We start from the raw sequence: 23,250 nt of genomic DNA on the forward strand, positions 1-23,250 counted from the left end.
CTCCCCATAGAACAATTGCTTAGGTATCCTATAATCCTCCATTCTCACTACGTGACCCGCCCATCGAGTCTGGTTTCGAAAGACTCGAGCCTCTATGCTGAATGTGCTTGCCTTCTTGAGCACCTCTTCATCAGACAAGAGAGCTTGTTTGGTGACATTAAATATCCTGCGTAGGCATGTCTGGTGGAATCTTTCCAGAGCCTTGATATGACAGCGATATGTCGTCCATGTTTTCCGAGGCATATAGGAGGACAGGTAGTACACAAGTCTCGTATACCTTTATCTTTGTTTTGAAGGTCAGGGCTCTGTCTGCCCACACTCGTTTTTCGAGATTACTAAAGTCCTATGTGGGAACTACAGGGGTATAAGTCTGTTGGAGGTAGTCGGTAAGGTATTTGCCAGACTCCTACTAAACAGACTAAATGAATATATTTGCCCCTCAGTACTGCCCAAAGCCCAAAGTGGGTTCAGACCCGGGCGTGGCACAATGGACATGATCTTCTAAGTCCGTCAGATACAGGAAAAATGCAAAGAACAAAGGCTAGCTCTATACCAGGTATTTGTAGATCTGAAAAAAGCCTTCGACACTGTAAACCGAACTGCCCTGTGGATAATATTGGGGAAACAGGGATGTCCACCTGGTTTCGTAAATATGATCAGACAACTGCATGAAAACATGAAAGCGCGTCTCCAGCTAAACGGCACAGTTTCAGAGGGCATTGCCATCAACAACAGGGTTAAACAGGGAGATATTCTAGCTCCAACCTTGTTCTCAATCTATTTCGCAACAACACTTGCATTCGCATTTAGAAACTGTGAAACGGGAGTGCTCTTTCGATTTCGGACAACGGGCAAGTTATTCAACCTTACTCGTTTCAGGGCCAGATCGAAAACATTTCACTCACTTGTCAGGGAGCTGCTGTATGCTGACGATGTAGACTTCGTCGCACACACGGCAGAAGATATGCAGGGCATCATGGACCGCTTCTCCAGGGCGTGCACTTCCTTTGGCCTCACAATTAGCCTGGAGAAAACCAAGGTAATGTTCACCCCAGCTCCAAACAGCCGCTACGAGGAATCGGTCATCTGTGTAAATGGAACGAAACTGGGCACCGTTGATGACTTTGTATATCTTGGGAGTACTATATTGAGCGACGGAACCCTCGATAAGGAAATCTTAGGATATATATATATATATATATATATATATATATATATATATATATATATATATATATATATATCAAAGTCAGTATGGTTTAATTCGTAGCTAAACAGGAGAGAGAGAGAGAGAGAGAGAGAGAGAGAAGCGGGAGGGAGAGATTTGTCTTTTCATTAATTTAATATTTAATCGACTCTTCAAATCAATTTTTTCTTTATTGAAACAATTTAACTTAAGCTCAAGGGATGATCCAACGGGTTACATGTGAAGAAGACGTCATTTTGCAATCTGATTTAGACTACGTTAATTTGATGGTGGGGGCAGGGAGACAACACCGTCATCCTGCATAAAACATCAGGTATTTTCTAATGGTCACCAATCTGATATTGGCCATGCTCAACATTGATTAACTTCTAGGCTCGACGTGTCAAAGTAAAATTAAGCCTCTGTGTGTGTGTGCATGTGTGCGTGTGTATTTCAGATATTAAATGTGTATGTGTATGTGTTGTAAAGTGGCAAAGGGAGATAAGTCATGTTGGTCTTAATGGTGTTGAATACGGGAAAGGGAGGTAATCGAATGTAAGGTAAAAGGTGAAAGGTGAAAGGTTGCGTCAATTTATTTCCACTTTCTTTCTTTTTCACTGATCATCAAATATTTTGACACTCAACGACTTAGGGCGAGAGAGGAAGGAAACAGAGAGAGTGAGAGAGACGTAAAAAGTTAAAACGTGTTTGAAAAAAAAAAAATCTTGATTTACATTTTATTTTAGAAATATTTTTCTAAACACATCGAATTTTTCGACTTGTGTTGTTTAAAAAAAAAAAAAACATCCCTGGAAACATAGGAATTTTACAAAAGGACGTCCTTTCTCAAACAACATGTCCAAAAAAGATGACCAAAAATCAACCCAAGTCTGGGTGGATGGCTGGTAAGTAAAACCTATATATAGCTTGCATTTAAAGTATGGTCGCTTCTTACCGTCTACTATTGAATATTTTCTTATGCTAATTAATAAATTTAATCTCGCTAAAAAAATCTAATTTTTGTACACAAAATCCGGGTGCTTATTTAGAATTAAACACCCTCCTCTTTTAAAAATTAAATTGCAGAAAGATCTTTATGATGTACGTACCTGCCACGGAATGAAGGTGTCTTATTCCAAAAGTCAGGTAAATTTATCGAGTAGTTTCTTTTTTCTATACAAAGAAAAAAAGTTTTTTTTAACGATTGTAATAGTAAATTGTATCCATTATATGGCTGGTTTTGATCTTGATAGTTCGAATTGAGTTTCTCCCCCTTATTTATAAAACAGGGCGGATCAAAATGTGTTGTCTTAGCCATAAAATTTGATTTTCATTAATTTTTTTATTTTATTTTATTTTTTTGCAATATTACATATTCGTTCCGTGACTGGTAAAGATATTTATTTTTATTTTATTTTTTTAAAGATTTTTTCTATGTTTTTGTTTTGAAAATAAGTTTAATTCTACATTAAGACCCCAAATCCATATTTTGGGGTGGGGGGGGTGAGATTAGAATAAATAAATAAATAATAATAAAAAAACAAACATAATTTACTTACAAGGAGTTTATTGACCTGTGACAACAATACCCTTAAAATATTTTAGGCTTTCATACAACAGGGGCGTGGTCTAACATTAATATTTCCATTTCATTTGTGAACACGAATGAACCGTAATACTTGACCTTTTTCCGTTTTAGAACTTGAATTCTATCTACCTCGATCTACTCGGTATTTTAAGGCTTCAAAATCACGTTCAGAGGTTTACAAATCAGTGTACAACAACAACACGCTAAACCGATCTATTTCGCGACTTTCGTAACTCCCGCTTCCCTTATTTTATTCTTTAATCCTCGCGTTCCATTATCGATTTTTCTGGCAATGGGGAATGAATTGAATTACTGTTTTCAGAATCAAAAATCGTCCGAACTAACACTTTTAAAAAATTTTTTACGAGAATATCCAACGTGGCATAACCCCCCCCCAATCTCCCATATTAAGAACAGCTTTCAAGGTTGAGTGTTTATTCCGAAAGCTGTTCTTAACATGGGGAGGTCAGGCAAGGGTGTTTATACAACGCTGGGACGGGTACTCTTGTTAAAAAATACCTTTATTTTTAGCCAGATTTTAACCTTGAAGTAGTATTGCATTTTATTTACATCAAGTGAATCCATGCCTTGTCTGGAGTGATTTCCACAAAACAACAATTGAAAATAATTTGAAGTCTTTAAACTGTCAATTGTGATCCTGGTAAAAGTACGCTGGATGACAACTTTTTAAGAAGTTGGGTTATCGAACGTATTCTGTTTAGTGTTTTTAGCTTAGTTATTTATAAACCTATTATTTAACATGGGGTGGGAAAGGTTGTTTTTTTTTTTTTTTTTTTTTTTTTTTTTTAACCTAACAATTAATCTCAAATTTTTAAAGGTAAGTCTTCTTCCGGTTGTCAACCAGCGCATTTTCACCGTGACGGAAACCAAAGGGAGGAATTTTATTTTCGAACGGAACGCGTCTCGGTCGTACTAAAGAACCGAATTGATAATAAAAAAGAAAAACAATAACAAACAAACAACAATCAAATAATAATACTAAATAATTAATATTATTACCGATTCTGTATAAAATGATGGTGCTTATTTCGAATAAAATCTATTTAAAAAAAAGACAGAAAAATCTTTAAATTTTATGATGTACGTTGCCGTCACGGAAAGATTCCATATTCCAAATATTACGTAAATTAATCAAATAGATCGTTTTGGTACTACTTGGGCAGAGAAGATACCCAGCTAAAATAATAATGTTATGATTTAGAAACCCATTTTTAACATGGAGAAGGTGAGGGTGTTTATTATTTTGTAACCAATATTCTGTACTTCCGTATTTTCTTTACTTTTAATTGCCGCCGCCATAAGTGCCAATCCGAATAAGCACCGAACTTTGTGTCTTTGCTCTACCCTCGTGAGGAGTCGCGTAAATAAATTACTTCATGATCGAAATTCTAAAGTCATTTTAAAGCTGTCGATCGTGCTTCTTAAATCAAAGGATAACACAATTTTTACTTTCGAACGCGCCTCTGTTGCCTCAAAGAGAACCGATAAATAATTTAAATACGCCAGAAGTTAGACACCGGATCCGGTTTTTATGCGGGGGTGGGGGGAGAATCCAGTTCCCCCAACAGTGGGGGGGGGCACTCTGGATTGGGAGAAAAATTAAAATTGCCTTAGTCACGAAAGACTTTTTATTCACTGGCCGAGGACAGAATAGTGAAAAGTGTAACAGCAGCAACAGATATGACGACGCTTTTCTTAGAAAAATGCGACAATTCGGAATCTTAACTCATTGTTGAAAGAAAGAAATTGTTTTAAGAAAATATGCAATATCGTCGCATCTTATATATTTTTTGTTAATGTTACAAAGTAATTGAAAAAAAAATTTTCTTACAATCCTTACTAAAATAGTTACCTCCCTTAAAACAATGAGTTAAGATCCCGAATTGCCAAAAACACGAACACACTGTTTATATAATCATACACACACTAACACTCACGCACACACAGAGTATATTTAATTTTAAATTCCAAGATCTATTCGAAGAAACTTCATGATGTGCTCAAAAACTACACCCAAAAATAAATTAGTAAAACTGTTTTTTTTTTGTTTGTTTTTTTTGTTTTTTTTTTTTTTTTTCTTGATTTAAAAACGTATTGATTTATTTACTTATATGCCAGGTTTAGTGACAGTAAATGTGTTTTATTTATGGGCGTGGTCGATATTTTTCCCCTCTGGTTGAGATGCGTGAATCATAAATCCTTGACTCCAAAAATCACTTTCTAATCGACAGCTCCAAAACTTCCAAATCACGTTAGTGACCGACCAATCGTTTTCACTACGAATAAATACAGGGAACCCAGAGGGTGTCAGTTCGATATTTTTTACGACCTGCCCCATCCATCGTAGTATAAACACCCCCAAAGAACGGCTTTTGGAATACCCCCTCCCCCACCAACCTTCCCATGTTAAGAACGGCTTTCGAGGTTGTGTGTGTTTATTCCGAAAGCCGTTCTTAACATGAGGAGTAAATACGCTGTGGCACGTCGTAAAAATTTACCGCCAGTTCTTATGGAGCCGGTCAGTTCAGAGTACTGACGGAGAATCCCGAATCACTTACAATTTGAATACCGCGAAAAAAAAAAAAAAAAAAGTAAAACTTGCGGAGTATGCGCTGTTTTACGGTTGTTTTAAAAATGGAACAGAAATTTAAATTTCGATCCGTTTTAAATTCGATACATTTTTACATTACGTCCAACTCATCGCCACATTCGACATGTCAACTTTCATACGTTTGCGGGTATGCTGACAAGGTTAACATGGTACCCCCCCCCCCAAAAAAAAAGGATAAGGAGAAAAAAGGGTGGGTTTTCAAATAGTGGGGCTTATTTCGAATAAAATCTATTAAAAAAAAAAAAAAGTCAGAAAAATCTTTAAATTTTATGATGTACGTATCCGTCACGGAAAGATGCCATATTCCAAATATCACGTAAATTAATCAAATAGATCATGTTGGTACTACTTGGGCAGAGAAGGTACCTAGCTAAAATAATAACGTTATGACTTAGAAACCCATTCTTAACATGAGAAGGTGAGGGTGTTTTGTAACCAGTATACTGCTTCAGCCATTTCCGGAACTGATTCAGGATTCTCCATCAATACTAAGACTCGTATTCTCTTAATACTCATTTCTTACAAATACGCGAGCAATATTGAATAATTCGTGAATATTAAACAAATTAATGGCTTGAATAATTAATTATTATTATTATTAATACATATGAAAAATATGGCCGGCGCCGTATTTACTTCGTGAGTGTTCGAAATTCGAAAGTTATTTTATAATCTTTAAACTGATTATCGAATAATCGAAAGGGAATCACGAATTCCATTTTTGTATATGCCTTCGTCATATGAAAGAATTGAAATCATTTGAATTTTTCGTGGGTTGTTTTCATACCTGCAGAGCTACACTTAATAAATACCATTTTGGCAACCTCGGTTATGTCTTAAACCATCGGTCTCCAATGGCCTGTGGGCCAGATCTTGACAGTCAAGGTGTTTAATGTGGCATTGCAGAATGGAAAACGTAAGAAATATTCAGGAAAACCTTTTAAAATGGATATGTGAAAATAGTGTGACGGTTCATAAAAATGATTAAAAGGATGAGGTCTCCAAACTACAGCCCGCAGGCCAGATCCGGCCCACTAAAGTCTTTAATCTGGTATGTGGAACACTTATGGAAAACGTAAAAATATTCACTAAAATTTGAAAAAAAAATTAAAATGTTCGAAAATAATGTAATTTTTCTTTTTGTTCAGAAAAAAGAGTAAAAGAATGGAGATATTATTTTTATTATCATTATTATTATTTTTTTATTATTATTATTATTATTATTATTGGGATCCTTTGAGAGGAGTAATTTGTATTTATTTATTTGCGAACTGTTATCCTCATCTTTATTGTTGTTGTTTCAGGACGTTTCAGCTAACTATTCCTCTGGCCTTTGTCAGTTGGTTAACTGCAATAGGATAAGAATGTTGAGTCTCTTAACTGTATCCTTCAGAACCTGTGGCGCAGTGGATAGAGGTGTTGAGTCTCTATAGTTTCAGGTGAGCATTATATGAAGAATAACGGTTTCAACCCTAATCAAAGCCGGACAGAGGATTAGTTGACCAAAACGTGGTGAGACGACAACAACTATGGAAGGCAGTAATTACTGAGGATGCAGTTAAGAAACTCGGCATTCTTACCCCGTCGCAGTTAACCCCCTGAGGCCAGAAGAATAGTTGGCTGAAACGTTGTGAAACAACAACAACAGCTATGAAGATGAGGATAACAGTCTGCAAAAAAAAAAAAAAAGATTGAGGTTTTGGAGCACCAGTTTCACAAAAAAGGGAAACTAATTCGTAAAACCGCATTAAATACGGGTACACAGTGTCTTTTTCATCTTGACTCTTTGCTGCCGGCTCTCCTTTTCACTAGTCTTCTGCACCTGAGCAATGCATCCGAGACAAGTTTCCCCTTTTGAACAAAAGCCGGAGTTTACTAAATAAAGCTAATAAACCACTGCAATAGTACATTTGTGACGCACCCATTCCTCCTTCCATATGATTGTCAGAAATGCGTTTTCCTGCTTTCCAGCTGACTACAATATGGCTGTCTTCAAGTCCAATGTAAACAAGTTCTTGATGAGCTATTCTTCTTAAGTAATCCAATTTTACCAAATTTACACTTCTAACGATCACTATGATATTGTCTTTTTGACCATTGTACACTCTTTAACCCTTATCCTCGAGTGGACTCTGGGCCTTGATAAGTGGTGATTCCTCTGTAAAAAAAAAATCATTTCATGCTTCTAAATTTAATACAAACAAATAATGATAAACTGAAAGGTTTTCGAATGTTAATTTTTAAACAGAAAATTCTGCAAAGATTTAAACTTTGGAAACAAACTGTCCGTTAACTGTGTTTTGTATTTATTCTTTCATTGTTTCTTGGTCAATTTATTTTTTAATTTTGGCCTGCGTAGCCCTAAAAAGTCAGCAGTATGCCACTGTCCAAAACTTTTGGTGACCCCTGTCCTAAACCATCAGACCCTTTTTTTTTTGTCAGAATATCGTATAGTCTGGCCCTGCCCTCTGTCCCAAACATTGTTTCCTCCCTTTAGGAGAGGAGTTTATTGTTGATCACTTGAGGAATCGCATATAAGAAAGTATTGACATTCTCAGTCAGTACCCAATCAGAATGCTTGGGAAGAGCTCATTTTCTGACACTACTCAGCCTTGTACCATACATTGTTGTAGTTTGAATTAAATATCAGAAATATTTTTAGCAAAGTAAGAAAATGCACGCATACACATATTTCAGGTTAGAATTATCCAAAAGTAAAACCATAGAATGTTAACGAGGTTGTTGATAGTGCTCAATAAAAAAAGAATATTATTTTATTCAATTTAGGTAAACAAAATTATCATCAGTCACTGCAATAAATTTACTGTTTCAATCTCGAAATACATTGGTCGGGTGACAGTATACTTCTGGTCTTACTCGACGCCAGTCATTTAATGAAAAATGAAAACGTAATATAAAAAATAGCAAGAAGAGAAAAAGAAAAGGAAGAAAAGAAAAGTTTGGGAGTTTTTTTGTTTTTTTTTTCTTAAAATTAAGCGTCTAGACATGCATGATATATATATTCAGGCAATAGGAATGCAAAGTTAACCCGATAAAAGTAAGTGTAAACTTAAAACTAATATAAATATAATACTTATATATCAATCCTAACCAAATAAAAAAGCTCAATACAAACTCAATAAGAAATAGAGCTTATCATAAGGAATCAAGACTGTAAATTTAAATTTACAAGGAAATTTATTGTTCAACAAAACTCTAAAAACATTTTAACTTTATTGAACGATACGTGTGGAACATGCATGCATAATAAAATGAAACCTTGAAATAATTCTAACGAGTGCAATCTAAAATAGTTTAATGGATGAAAAACGATCTGAAACTGTAGAGACCCAACACCTCTATCCACTGCGCCACAGGTTCTATCCCATCGCGGTTAACCACCTGATGAAATAGTTGTAATGAAATAAATAATAAAGTTTATAAAAAAACATGTCCGTATAAAAAATATAAAAATTATTTTAATGTTAATAAATGTTCATTATGTGAATGTACATTGTGTTAATATTTGGCAGCATGGAATCGTGTGTGTGTGTGCATTACCTTCACTCTTTTAGTGTGTGTGTAGATACCAAAGCTGATAAAGCCTGGATATGAGAGACATGGTCTTCTTTCGCCTCGCCACCTGACTCAAAGGCCGGGGTGGGATGTTGAGTACTTTGGGGGTTTTTGTGCGACTAGTGATGTCTGATGGTTTTGGCTGTTTTGTCTCCTCACTTTATACGAATTTCCATGGCTTATTACTTTCACATGTAGGTGTTAGTTTCTGGAGCTTGGTGAGATTCCAATTGGCTGAAAATACTTTGCTTTGACACCTTTATGTTAAGCAGAGAAGGAAAGAGTTAATGCAATCATAGTTATTTACATTTTAGCGTTTGTATGGATCACTTCGTGATTCAATCACCACACCATCATCCCAAGAATTCCCTCCACCTTTGGAAGTGTTACTTCAACTGTTTTACATCTACTAACCCAAGAACTCTCATCCATTTGTTCAATGTGACCATACTAACCAAATCTGTTCTGTGTACATCAGATTATACTGTCCAGATTTAATCTTCCTCTGAGGTCATCAGATCTAAATCTGTTTCTAACCTCCACAACAAACATTTTATTATTTGGATTCTTCATACTACTGTAATCATTTTGAGTGTCATTTTCATTACGTTTTATTTGATGTAACCTCCGACTTTCTTCAGGTGTATCTTCTTGAACTCGAGAATGTGGACAGAATTTCAAATGGAACCCTTGTTTACTTGATGCGGGTAGCATGCTTTCATCCAGTCAACAATAACTGGATAGAAGTCCTAAATAATGCAGTCCTATTTTTCAGATGCCCACACTGAGAATTGAATCTTTAACTTTCAGGAGAATATCCCTTTTACAATTGATTTGCTCCACTGTGCCTCGGGTCCTTGATGGAACAAGAGCATGCTACCCCCGTGAAGTAAATGAAGGGTTCTGTTTGAAATTTCATTCAAATTTCTGAATTCAACAGAAACATTCCAGAGTTCGACAAGTTACATCTGAAGAAGTTCGGGGCTGCATGGACTGAAACGTTGTGAAAATGACACTCAGGGTGAGAACAATAGTCCAAAGAATCCCAATAATAAAAATAACCAATCCTCATCTCAAAAATTCAGAAACGCAAACATTTTAATTTGTTAATTTGCAAATTGCCAGTGAATACCGATAGATTCAATCTAGCCTATTTTCAGTGACTTTCTGGAAAACTCCCTCAGGGGTGGAGATTGAAGAAGAACCCCCATTTTCTTTGTTAAACTGACATCATGTCTAACCTTTCTGCAATGGGAGTCATCATTACTGTTGCAATATTTTTTACTCATAGGGTATTGTCCCTCACTTATAAACACTGCTGCTAGAAACTGACGAATCAAATTAATTCACGTTCTGCTATCAACCAATCAGAAACCAGAATTGCTCCATAAAAATTAAACCTTTTTAGTAAGCTTGCACATTTTTTTTTTCGTGTCAACACGAGAAGAATCGTTTGCTCTTTGGCTGCAAAATTATAAAGTTCGGAACCTGTACAGAACAGCTGTCTACTGAGAATTCGTCTTCTCCAGGATTTGCATAGAATATCTAACCATCGGAAACTCTTCTGAAACCAAACGTGGCTTACAATTCAAGAATCATCATTATGTTTAGTGCATGCATTGGATGGCTTCTAGTTCTAGAAATGGACTTTTCGACTTTGCTAGGTGTTTATTTATCCCGTTTTCTCTCGTGTCCGTCGTTATCACTTCCTTGCATGTTTATTTATTTATTTTTTTGGTCTTCATTTTTTAATTGAACCTATTACTCTGTTTTACATATACTAATCCAACAACTTTCATTTGTTTGTTCAATGTGACCAAACCAACAAAGTCTCCTGTTCTATACTATCCAGATTTAATCTTCCTCTGAGGTCATCAGATCTAAGTCTGTTTCTAACATCCACATCAAATATTTTAGTTTGCTAATGGAAGCAGCTTTTGTCTACAATCCAAATATATTATCAAACAATGGATAGGATTATTCTAAATTACAGCCAATTCTAGAGGAAAATATTATGTGAGGGGGAGGAGGGATTGCATTAGATTACATTGATTCATGGATGAGCACAGTCTATCAACCCTTTTTCATAATCGTAACTCTTGCTTCACTTATATTGTCCTTTAGTTCTCATATTCCACGAGCGATGTTTCTATCTGACAAAGGAGAAAGAGTTGATGTTTTTTTAATCAAATTCTATCCATCTAACACTTTTCATTAGCCATTTTTTTTATTAGCTCTGTACATCAAATGGTTTTATACCTTGTCTGGAACAATTTCCATTAAAAAAAATAAAAAATAAAAATAGACTAATAACTAAGCTCCAACCCCTGTCTTATCGCTGCAATGTTGCATCCTTGTGCCTGTTTTTACAAGTATTTTGATGGAATATGTTTTGATGAACTCCTAGCATCCCTTGACAGACATACTTCTCTTCCTCTCAACTAATATGACAAGCAGCAAAATCTCACCTCTTCACTGAGGTCCCTAGATGCTAGAAAGCCTTTTACTCTAATAGTTTCTTGCTCCTGGGCTGATAGACTTTTGAATTTCCTCACCGTTTCCTGCTTCTCTGACTACTAACATGCAGAAATTTATGTGTAATGTGAACAGACATCTTACTGCTCAACTCCCTAGATAGTGTCCCTCTTACATACGAGTGACAATATGTCTTGTTCGAGATGAATGAGTAAAAAATAAATAGAAAATAAGGCTTTGAATTTCTTTTTATGAATACAGCCCCCTTTCTCTCCGGCTCTTTATAAAACTCAAAGAAATGAATTCATTGACCATTGACAGGTAGACTTCTTTAATCCTCTTAACCCCTGGTCATCTCGCTCAACTCCCTTCTTTCTTCCATTTTTACTGAGGTAGATAGGACTCCCCTTCCTTATAGTAGACTTGACAGTATGTGTAGGAGTAGTGTGTGTGTGTGTGTGTGTGTGTGTGTGTGTGTGTGTGTGTGTGTGTCTATCTATCTATCTATATCTATCTATCTATATCTATCTATCTATATCTATCTATCTATATCTATCTATCTATATCTATCTATCTATATCTATCTATCTATATCTATCTATCTATATCTATCTATCTATATCTATCTATCTATATCTATCTATCTATCTATATCTATCTATCTATCTATATCTATCTATCTATATCTATCTATCTATATCTATCTATCTATCTATATCTATCTATCTATATCTATCTATCTATCTATATCTATCTATATCTATCTATATCTATCTATCTATCTATATCTATCTATATCTATCTATCTATATCTATCTATCTATATCTATCTATCTATCTATATCTATCTATCTATATCTATCTATATCTATCTATCTATCTATATCTATCTATCTATATCTATCTATATATCTATATAATATAAAGCTGAATGTCTGTGTGTGTGTCTGGTCACGAATAGGCTCCTATATGGTTGACTATTTTAAAAAACTGATTACATATAATGATAGAAGATGTATCGAGACACATGAATGGGTATGTTTGATCTGGCAGAACGGTGGTTCATTAAAATTGTGGGGTCTGCGTTCGTGCCTGGTCCACAAAGTATGGAAATAAAAAATTAAAAAAAAAATGTTTACAAGTGTTTTTGATATAGATGTATATAAGAATACTTTGATATTTATGTTTTAACTTAAATAGGGATGATATAGTAAAATTGTGGAGTCTGTGTTCGCGCCTGGCCGCCATAGAATGGAAATAGACACAAACTTTAATAAAGACTTTTCATATCTATCTGCGTAAGTATACTTTGATAATTATATTTCAGTTTGAAGAAATATGGTATAATAAAATTATGGGCTGTTCGTTAACGCCTGACCTCCATAGAATGGAAGTATGTCACAAAGTTTCACAAGGTTTTTTTAATATAGATCCACAAAATATTGTGATAAGTGTTTCAGTGTGAACAGATATGGTATAATAAATTATGGGGTTTATCTATTTTATTTTTACTTTCATCATATTTTGCTTTGGTTTTGATACCCCCAAATTCGAAGCTATATCTTTACAACTGTTCCTTTTCATAACCTATCATACTTTCATAAATCAGAGTCCATTTTCTGTAGGCTGTTTTTGAACCCAGTCAATGACGTGTACTTTTGCTAGTATATATATATATATATATATATATATATATAATATATATATATATATGTGTGTGTATCTCATAATTTAGGAATTTTAATTTTATGATTTGAAACTGTTAAATTTCAAATATAGAATTTTATTGTATGCAAAACAAAGAATACATTTTAATAAATATATTTTCCTTAACCCATGAGTTTTCGATGTTTATTCATCTCCTCAGAGGAAAAAATATTAGCAAATATTATAAATGGTTTGCACCTAATTTGTTAAAGATAATAAACATAGAGAATTAAAATCAAAAGTTTTTTAATAATTTTAGCTATATAGAATGAGGGAAATTTGAGCAATTTTATTTAGCTGGGATTGTCTTATATAAAATATTACATCCAATAATATTTTGTAAGACCGATAATCACTGGATTTGCATACCAGTATATTTATTGCATTTCATTCTGAAGTGTGTGTGTGATATATATATATATATATATATATATATATATATATATATATATATATATATAATTTATTGGATGGACTGTCATGTATGAGCTTCCATCACAAATCAGTTGCTGGGAAATCCACACAGATAATTTCTTTATAGTGGTGAAGGCTTTGTGTAGAACCAACCACACACACACACACACACACACAGCTTAGAGAGTTAGAATAGAGAGTAAATGCAATTCTATAAGAAGAGACTTATCGGGATAATACAAAGCTCAACAAATTTCATTGGAGCTTATATAAAAAAAACAATAAGAATGGAAAATAAAGCCACAAAAATGATATATTGGTGAATATAGAATGGTTCATTTATTTCATAAAGGTATCAAAACATTTAGTTGGGGGATAGAGGGGACTCTTTATACCAAGGCATTTCGAAGCCTAACGCTTCTCATCAGAAGAGTAGAGAAGATGCTAGGTAACATAATGGGTATGCAACGTCTTTGTATACCTTTATGAAATAAATGGACCATTCTATATTCACCAATATATAGTTTTTGTGACTTCATTTTCCATTCTTATTGTTTTTCAACACAAACAAATTCCTGATGAACCGCCCCCTTAAGTAAGACACTTTATCAAATCTCCAATACTAACGTACTGTGCACGCAATAACCCTTATTCCCGAGTGGCTTCCGGGCCTTGATAAAATATATATATAATGTGCTTAAACATATTTTGATCCAGGCAGATTTCCTATTTATTATTACAGAGCCAATTCTCTATTATGTACCTAATATATGATCCTGCTGTCCTTGGGGAGGCATTGTAAATAGGAATTCAATGTAGGTGTGTGTGTGGGGGGGGGGCTTCCAAATTCCCAAAAAGGCTTTTGAAGAAATTAACCCATTGTCACCAACTTTCTTGACCTCTGGTCATCTAGCACATCTTGAGTTACCCCTCCTTAGCCAACCCCCCAACCCTCAATTTATAAACACTACTGTTCTCCCCCTTCCACGTTTCCTACAAACCCATTTACCATCCCCCCACGTCCTCATCTTACTCACTCCCTTTACTTATGACCCTTTCTAGGTATGAATGTTTATGAAAAGACAAAATCTTTTTATGGTGATCACATTGCTTTCAAACAGTTCTTTTCTAGAACAGTGGCTCCCCTTCCCACAAAAACTGCATATTTTTTGTTTAGAGAGCACACATGGACCATAATACTTCACTTCAGCTGCTAGAAAAAGGAGCTATTAAACTTGTCATGGTGGTATGGGACAATGAGGAGAAAGAAACAACCTTAGAAGTTAGTGTCCCTAATAATGATGGGTAAAGTGGATCCAAGATGGAGAAGATAAGTAAATAGCAAGGTCTTATGTACAACATGAAAAGAAACTGGAATCATAGGAAGATCTCAACATTACATTATAGAATAATAAAAAATTTGTCAACATTAGATTATAGAATAATAAAAAATTTGTCAACATTAGATTATAGAATAATAAAAAATTTGTCAACATTAGATTATAGAATAATAAAAAATTTGTCAACATTAGATTATAGAATAATAAAAAATTTGTCAACATTACATTATAGAATAATAAAAAATTTGTCAACATTAGATTATAGAATAATAAAAAATTTGTCAACATTAGATTATAGAATAATAAAAAATTTGTCAACATTAGATTATAGAATAATAAAAAATTTGTCAACATTACATTATAGAATAATAAAAAATTTGTCAACATTAGATTATAGAATAATAAAAAATTTGTCAACATTAGATTATAGAATAATAAAAAATTTGTCAACATTAGATTATAGAATAATAAAAAATTTGTCAACATTAGATTATAGAATAATAAAAAATTTGTCAACATTACATTATAGAATAATAAAAAATTTGTCGACATTAGATTATAGAATAATAAAAAATTTGTCGACATTACATTATAGAATAATAAAAAATTTGTCGACATTAGATTATAGAATAATAAAAAATTTGTCAACATTAGATTATAGAATAATAAAAAAATTTTCAACATTAGATTATAGAATAATAAAAAATTTGTCAACATTAGATTATAGAATAATAAAAAATTTGTCAACATTAGATTATAGAATAATAAAAAATTTGTCAACATTAGATTATAGAATAATAAAAAATTTGTCAACATTAGATTATAGAATAATAAAAAATTTGTCAACATTAGATTATAGAATAATAAAAAATTTTCAACATTAGATTATAGAATAATACAAAATTTGTCAACATTAGATTATAGAATAATAAAAAATTTGTCAACATTAGATTATAGAATAATAAAAAATTTGTCAACATTACATTATAGAATAATAAAAAATTTGTCAACATTACATTATAGAATAATAAAAAAATTGTCAACATTACATTATGGAATAATAAAAAATTTGTCAACATTAGATTATAGAATAATAAAAATTTCTCAACATTACATTATAGAATAATAAAAAATTTGTCAACATTACATTATAGAATAATAAAAAATTTGTCAACATTAGATTATAGAATAATAAAAAATTTGTCAACATTAGATTATAGAATAATAAAAAATTTGTCAACATTAGATTATAGAATAATAAAAAATTTGTCAACATTAGATTATAGAATAATAAAAAATTTGTCAACATTACATTATAGAATAATAAAAAATTTGTCGACATTAGATTATAGAATAATAAAAAATTTGTCGACATTACATTATAGAATAATAAAAAATTTGTCAACATTACATTATAGAATAATAAAAAATTTGTCAACATTACATTATAGAATAATAAAAAAATTGTCAACATTAGATTATAGAATAATAAAAAATTTGTCAACATTAGATTATAGAATAATAAAAAATTTGTCAACATTAGATTATAGAATAATAAAAAATTTTCAACATTAGATTATAGAATAATACAAAATTTGTCAACATTAGATTATAGAATAATAAAAAATTTGTCAACATTAGATTATAGAATAATAAAAAATTTGTCAACATTACATTATAGAATAATAAAAAATTTGTCAACATTACATTATAGAATAATAAAAAATTTGTCAACATTACATTATGGAATAATAAAAAATTTGTCAACATTAGATTATAGAATAATAAAAATTTCTCAACATTACATTATAGAATAATAAAAAATTTGTCGACATTACATTATAGAATAATAAAAAATTTGTCGATATTACATTATAGAATAATAAAAAATTTGTCGACATTACATTATAGAATAATAAAAAATTTGTCAACATTACATTATAGAATAATAAAAAAATTTCTCGAATTTAGTCTCTAAACTGGCAGGTAAATGTCATACGTCCATAGAATGCTTAATCTCCAGTAAAAACAAGAAGATAAGATAATTGGGAGTGGGATGGGGTACATTATAAAATCCTAACAAGATCACTTGAATGGAATCTATGAAATAGTGGATGGATGCCCCATCCCAAACTAAAACAACAACAACAAAGCAAAACCAAATGGTAGGATGACTAACCCTTCCCCAAAAGAAAAAACACATAGAATCCTAAAAAGATCTCTCGGCGGAGTCTCTGAAACAGTGGATAAACATCTACCAAATGGTAGGATGTCCAATCCTCATAAAAGAAAAAAAAATACATTAGTCTGTAAACATGAAATCTAGTTAGAAATTAGTTTTGACTTCAAAAATCACATTCAAATTTCCCACAGGTCAAATGCAAACATGTCAGACTAATGGCAATGCCAATGAATATTTTTTTTTCTTTTTCTCTGGGAAATTTGAAAACTTTAATTTTGTCAGATAAACTAATTTCGAAATCTAATTAAGATTTATTTAAAATTTATTTTAAACATTTTAAAGTATTTTTTTTTTCTGTCCATAGTTTCTAGCATATAAGAATTTTTTTCCCCAATATATTTGTGATTTAGTTAACTTCCTTTTTTTTTCTTTTTAAGAATCCACTTCAGAGATTAGTTAGCTTAAAATCCACTTCAGAGATGAGCTAGCTTTAAAAAAAAAAACAAAAAAAAAAACAAGTTAAAAACTAATTAACTTCCAACTCTTGCAAAAATAGGTGACCGCTGACTCTCAACTACTCACTTTTGGGTCAGGCTGTGACCTAGGTTACAGTCAAGCATAATCCTTGATCCAATTTTAAGAACTGTGGAAACACTGTACATCATTAATGAAAAATAAATACAACATACACTCTTTCTCTCTCTCTTTCTCTTACTGATGATCAACCCCTGAACAAGGCATATTGCCACTGAGACTTAGGGTGTGCATTTATTTGCTTTCCTAATGAGAAAATTAGGCCCAAGGCCGTTTTTAATGTGGAGAGATTGGGGAAATGAGGGCCAGCTCCCCGGGGAGTAGGGGAGCTGGATAGTGACAATTGGTATGAAGGGTTTCCCCTACATTGACCAATAACTGATTGCCACAGGGGCAATGGTCTTATATGGAGGGTTTCCCCCACATATGGTCTTTGATTGCAGTATCTGCCGGAACAGATACTACACTTAGCTGAGGGCTGGGGCTAGTGCCCAGCCGAAACTTAGGGACTTGGGGTGCTACTGTGTATCTGCTGTTACTTATTTGTACTTGTTTCGACATTCACTCTGGAGTGGTTGGGCCAGCTCCATCCAGAGAAGCAGTGAGATTTTTCTCATTGTCGGATTGGTCAGGAGAGTGCACCAGTGTGACAAGTTCGTTTGGTCACATTGCATAGAATTACTTTTAAAACAGGCAGTGATGCAACATTGCGGACATGAGACAGGAGTTGGTACTTAGTAAGCAATGAAGAACTTGTTAGAATCTCTTTTTTGAAATGTGAGAGGTTGGTGGTTGATGTACGAATTCCATGCATGGCGAATGGTGGCTTTGTAGAGATACCAACATATATATAAAAAGCACTGTGTGTATGTTTGTTTTGTTCCCTATGGACCGCTTTTTCTTTTTTTTTTTTTCTTTGAAATTTCACAATGTACTTTGGGTCTGGGAGTGTTCTTAGATAGGTTTTGTATCGGAATACCCTAATAAGTAACAAAAATTGGTAATAAAAAAAAATCTGATTAAAGAAAAAAAAACAATCCAATTTTGACCAAAGTTAACACCCTTATACAGTCTAACATTGCAAATGTATTTGAGAAGTTTTATCGGCACACAAGCAGCAGGGCCCAGGCGTATAAAATCAATAGTTGATTCTTTGATAAAACAGAGGTCCGTTTGAAATGAATGTTTCTGTTTGAAGTACAATAGAACCATGATACTTGACTTTTGCATTTAAAACTTTAATTCCAACCATTATATAAAATAATTTTATAAAATCAATAGACGGTCCTCTACTGTGCAATTTAGACTGCAGTCTATTGTGGACTAAGTCACTGCGGAGGAACATAAGAATGATGGGTCCCCAACTAGAGCAGACAATCAATTTCATTGAGAAATGGGCAATTTTACCAATTTTGATGACAATAAAACTATTGAAAGTGTGTCGCATTCGTCGACCCTCATTCAATCCTGGGCAACGTCTGATCTCCCTGCTATTATAGGATACTGGCAGGTGTGAGAATTCTTGTACAATGCTAAACTGCACATTTACCTTTATTTTTTTGTAAGGGCACTTTCTTACTGGCTTTTTTTGTAAATAAAGGAAATTTTCGATTTGCTTTGTTGGGGGGGGGGGGCTTTTCGATTTGCTTTTTATTTGTCGACAGGGTTCAAAAAAGAGTCGCCAACCTATTAGGTCCTGAACCATCAACTAAACTCCAACCTCTGTCCCATCACCGAAACATGTCATCCTTGTGCCTGTTTTTCAAGTGCTTCAATAGCAAGTGCTTCAATAGCAAGTGCTTTGACAAACTCGTCATTAGTAGCCTCTCGACAACAATATCCCTGACAAACCCGACAAGCAGCAAACTCCCACCCTATACTGTAGAGATTCCTAAATGCTATAAAAGCCTTCTACTTGAATAGCTCCCCCCCCCCCGGATTGCTACACTTTGGAATTTCCTCCCAGGCCTCTGCTTTCCTGTATTGTACTGACAGAAATTCAAGTGCAATGTGAACAGATATCTCTACCCAACTCCATTATTAGTATCCCTGCAAATCTGGTCCCCTCACAAGTAAGTAGCCCTGTGCTTTGATTGGGATGAAACACCAATACAAAAGAAAGCATATTAAAAAAATTTTTTTTTTTTTTTTACATAGGCATCACCACTTATCAAGGCCAAGAGGCCACTCGAGGATAAGGGTTAAAGAGTGTACAGAAGAAATATAATAATCGTTAGTGGTGGAAATTCGGTAAATTTGTAAACTTACATTGAACGGCTCATCAAAAACTTGTTTACGTTAGACTTGAAGACAACCATATTGTAGTCAGCTGGAAAACAGGAAATTGTTTTGTTTTTCTTTGTTAAAATGTTTTCTTGCTTTCGACTTAATTTATGTACAATAAATATTTCTTGTATTTTTAAGTAACTCTGAGCTTTTTTTTTCCCCTCAAATATTACATGCGTGTTTAATATCCCCTAACCACAAGCACCTAACACTGCCATATATGAAGAGTTTACCTAGTTTGTTTTTTGTTTTTCTTTCTTACTTTTTTGGAAAACTGTAAAATGTGTCCGGACATTTTATTTTTCGTTTTTTAATGTCTTTGTTCAAGCCAAGAGAAACTCGCATAATACTGCAGAAGAATAAAGAAACGAAGCCATTGAGAATCTGATTTTTTTTTTTTTTTTAAATTCTTATCTTATTAAAATTAAGGGTGGAAACTTTTGATTTACCTTCATTTAAACTATAACGAAGGCTCAGCAACAATAGGAAAGGAAGAAAAAAAAAAAGAGAGACGTCACTATACACTGAGCAACAATGTACAACATGTCAACAAGACTTCAAATAAAATACCAGAGATATTTTGTTACGGTCTAGAATCAAAGAATCAGTCTGCCGTAATCTACAAAAATAAACCCCAATCAAGTTTTCTTTTGAAAATCTATAAGCATGTCTAATTCGAAAAAAAATAGAAAAAAAAAAAGCTTTGCCGATCATGGTCTGATGGTTTGGGATGTGATGACTAACAGTGAAAACTATTTATCAATGGCGGCCATTTTGAAAATATGTGCCGCCATATTAAAAATTCAAGATGGTTCTGTATGAAGTTTAAAAATGTTGTGCTGTTGTTTATTCCGAACACCGTTCTTAGCATGGGGAGGTTGGGGTGTTTATAATACCTTTTTATTTCATGTTGTTACATATCTAAAATACCTTTTGCTTTTCAACTATTATCAAAAGATTAAAATGACCGACATGTTTACGAATAAACCGGAATGCATTCTGGTAGATTTAATTTCGTACTTGAGTAGGACTTTTAAAATTTCCTTTTTATTTCATGCTATTATATTTTTTTTTATTTGAACTAGTAATGTAGTATTTCAAAGAAGGTGTGGCCTCTGGGCAGGGCAGAGAGTTGATTAAATTTTATTTTGGGTGTGGTGGAACATGGAACCTTTTCCTCTTTTTTTCTTAAATACAATATTAAGCACTTAAAGCAACGGTAGTAAGAAGTAGTATTAGCAACAACCACAACAAACCTACTCTCTCCCATGTTTTTCATTGTGTATTTATCTATAAAGCTGTTATATTCTTTGATCAATATGAATTACATTGAAACTGTTGATTTTTTTTTTTTTTTTTTTTTTTTGTGGGGATTGTTCTTCTGAAATAGTTATTCCTTAAACAGAGCGGAATTTCTCTTCAAAGGAGAGAGAGATAACTGTTGTTCAATATTGATCCTTCAACAAGTTGCAGATAATAGCCTACAGAATATTAAAAAGTATTGAATGTCACAGATTTAATTAAAAACAATGTTGGGGGAGGGGGTGACCCGCTGGGTCAACTAATGAGCTCTGGTTAGAGTTAGTTGAATCAGGAAAAAAGTGAGTTCTCAAACCAAGTTATTTTAAAAAAAATAAAAAAGACAAAATTCCAAATTAGTTTTTTTTTCTTCTCTATTTGAGTGTCCCCCCTCTCTTGCTCATGTGTGTGTGTGTGTGTGTGTATGTATATATATATATATATATATATATATATATATATATATATATATATTACTCTTCTTTCTCCTTCCTCTCTTTTCGACTCTCTTTCTTCCTCCTCTCTTTCCCTCTCTCCGTATGTTATTAATATTTATGGTGATATTCTCTAAATTTATATTGAGATTCCAATCCTGTTTTACTATTATATATATATATATATATATATAGCACAGTAAATTTTTTGCATATTAAAACGGGCAAAAGTTATAGCCTGTTGATTTAGAATGAGTGTTTAATACCAAATCTATGGTTGAACACGATTAAATTTGTGCTCATTTTTGCATTAAATACTAATCCCTATTAATCCTTAACTGTTCATTGAACAGATACCATAATACTTAGTTTGCTTCACCTTATCATAACAAACATCCATACAAAATTTCAGCCAGATCGGTTCAGTAGTTTGCAAAAAAAAAAAAAAAAGGTGGAATGGACAGACAACCTTAAATATAAATAAGACAAATTAAAAAAGATAAAAACTGAAATGTGTTGTCTTTTTCTGATCAGGATCTGATCGCTTTCTTTAAACACCAACTATGAATTAAGATCAGATGTGATAGAAGAAGGCTGCATCACGCGGAATTTGGCAGAAGATGGATACATGTAGCAAGTCTGTGTATGAAAGGGAGCCAAATTTGAATACGTGTTCCCCGCCTAGGTGTGGAACGGGCAGTTCCATCAAGTGTAACTTTATCTTTGGCCTCTTAGCCAGCTGAGTGAGTGCTCTATCCCTCCCCAATTAGGAAGCCTCCAAGATCCCCACCCCCTCCTAACTGCAATTTTTTTCTTTTCAAGCCTCTCTCTAAATTTCACTTATCTTGGAGAGAAAGAAATCAATCACTACACCCCCCCCCCTCAATCTCTCCCCCAAAGATTTTCTTTCTCCATTTCGTCCCATCTATAGAGCACCTCCACTTAGAGACTGGCCTGCAGGAGCTCAGGTTCCTTTACAAACCGAAGTGGAACGGGTGGTCTCTCAACTAGACAGGGTTGGGAGGGCTCTACTAACCACTTCTTGTATTTTTCCTTCCCCCATCCTCGACACAAATGAATTATTGTATCATCATTATTATCTTTTTGTTTTTACATGTAAATAAAAAATGTTTTAAACAATTGAGTTCTAAGTAGAAGGGTGAATGCGGTATTATGGTGAAAGAAGATCCTAGCTCAGAGAAACTTCTGTTTAGTTCTAGAGTGACAAGGATGATCAATGACTCCCATTTTCCCCACTTTTGAGTTGGCTTTGTGCTTTTTTTGTTCATGTCAATTTTTGCCTGAATAAAGGATTTAATATCTCAAATTGTGTTTTGGTATAAAAAAATGTTTTAAAATTGGGTTTAAGTAGGAACACCCCCCCCCCACACACACACATAAATACAAATTTAAAAGGGAAACTACGATAAAAGATTCTGGCCGAGAGAGAAATCATTTAAAATTTCCAATGGACCAACCAACCTCACCATCCCTGCTTCTTTTTGAGTTGGCCTTGTGCCTACATTTTTTGTTCATTTTCCCAATTGTATTTTTTTTTTCTCATGAATAAAAAATTTAATATCTCAAATTGTGAACA

At 33.3% G+C, this 23,250-nt stretch overlaps 1 protein-coding gene across 1 annotated transcript in view; it reads left to right on the forward strand.

Moving 5' to 3' along the window:
• The first annotated feature begins 1,762 nt into the window (after positions 1-1,762).
• The window catches only part of LOC145259788 (ethanolamine-phosphate cytidylyltransferase-like), a 90,845-nt gene continuing 69,357 nt past the window's right edge, over positions 1,763-23,250 (forward strand). Inside the window, exon 1 of the mRNA XM_080117552.1 lies at positions 1,763-2,091. Coding sequence (XP_079973678.1) covers positions 2,042-2,091 — 50 coding nt within the window. The 5' untranslated portion in view covers positions 1,763-2,041. The remainder of the gene's footprint in view (positions 2,092-23,250) is intronic.

Source organism: Euprymna scolopes, chromosome 35 (assembly GCF_053919585.1).
Source record: "Euprymna scolopes isolate OS-2025 chromosome 35, ASM5391958v1, whole genome shotgun sequence".
Classification (NCBI taxonomy): Eukaryota; Metazoa; Mollusca; class Cephalopoda; order Sepiida; family Sepiolidae; genus Euprymna; species Euprymna scolopes.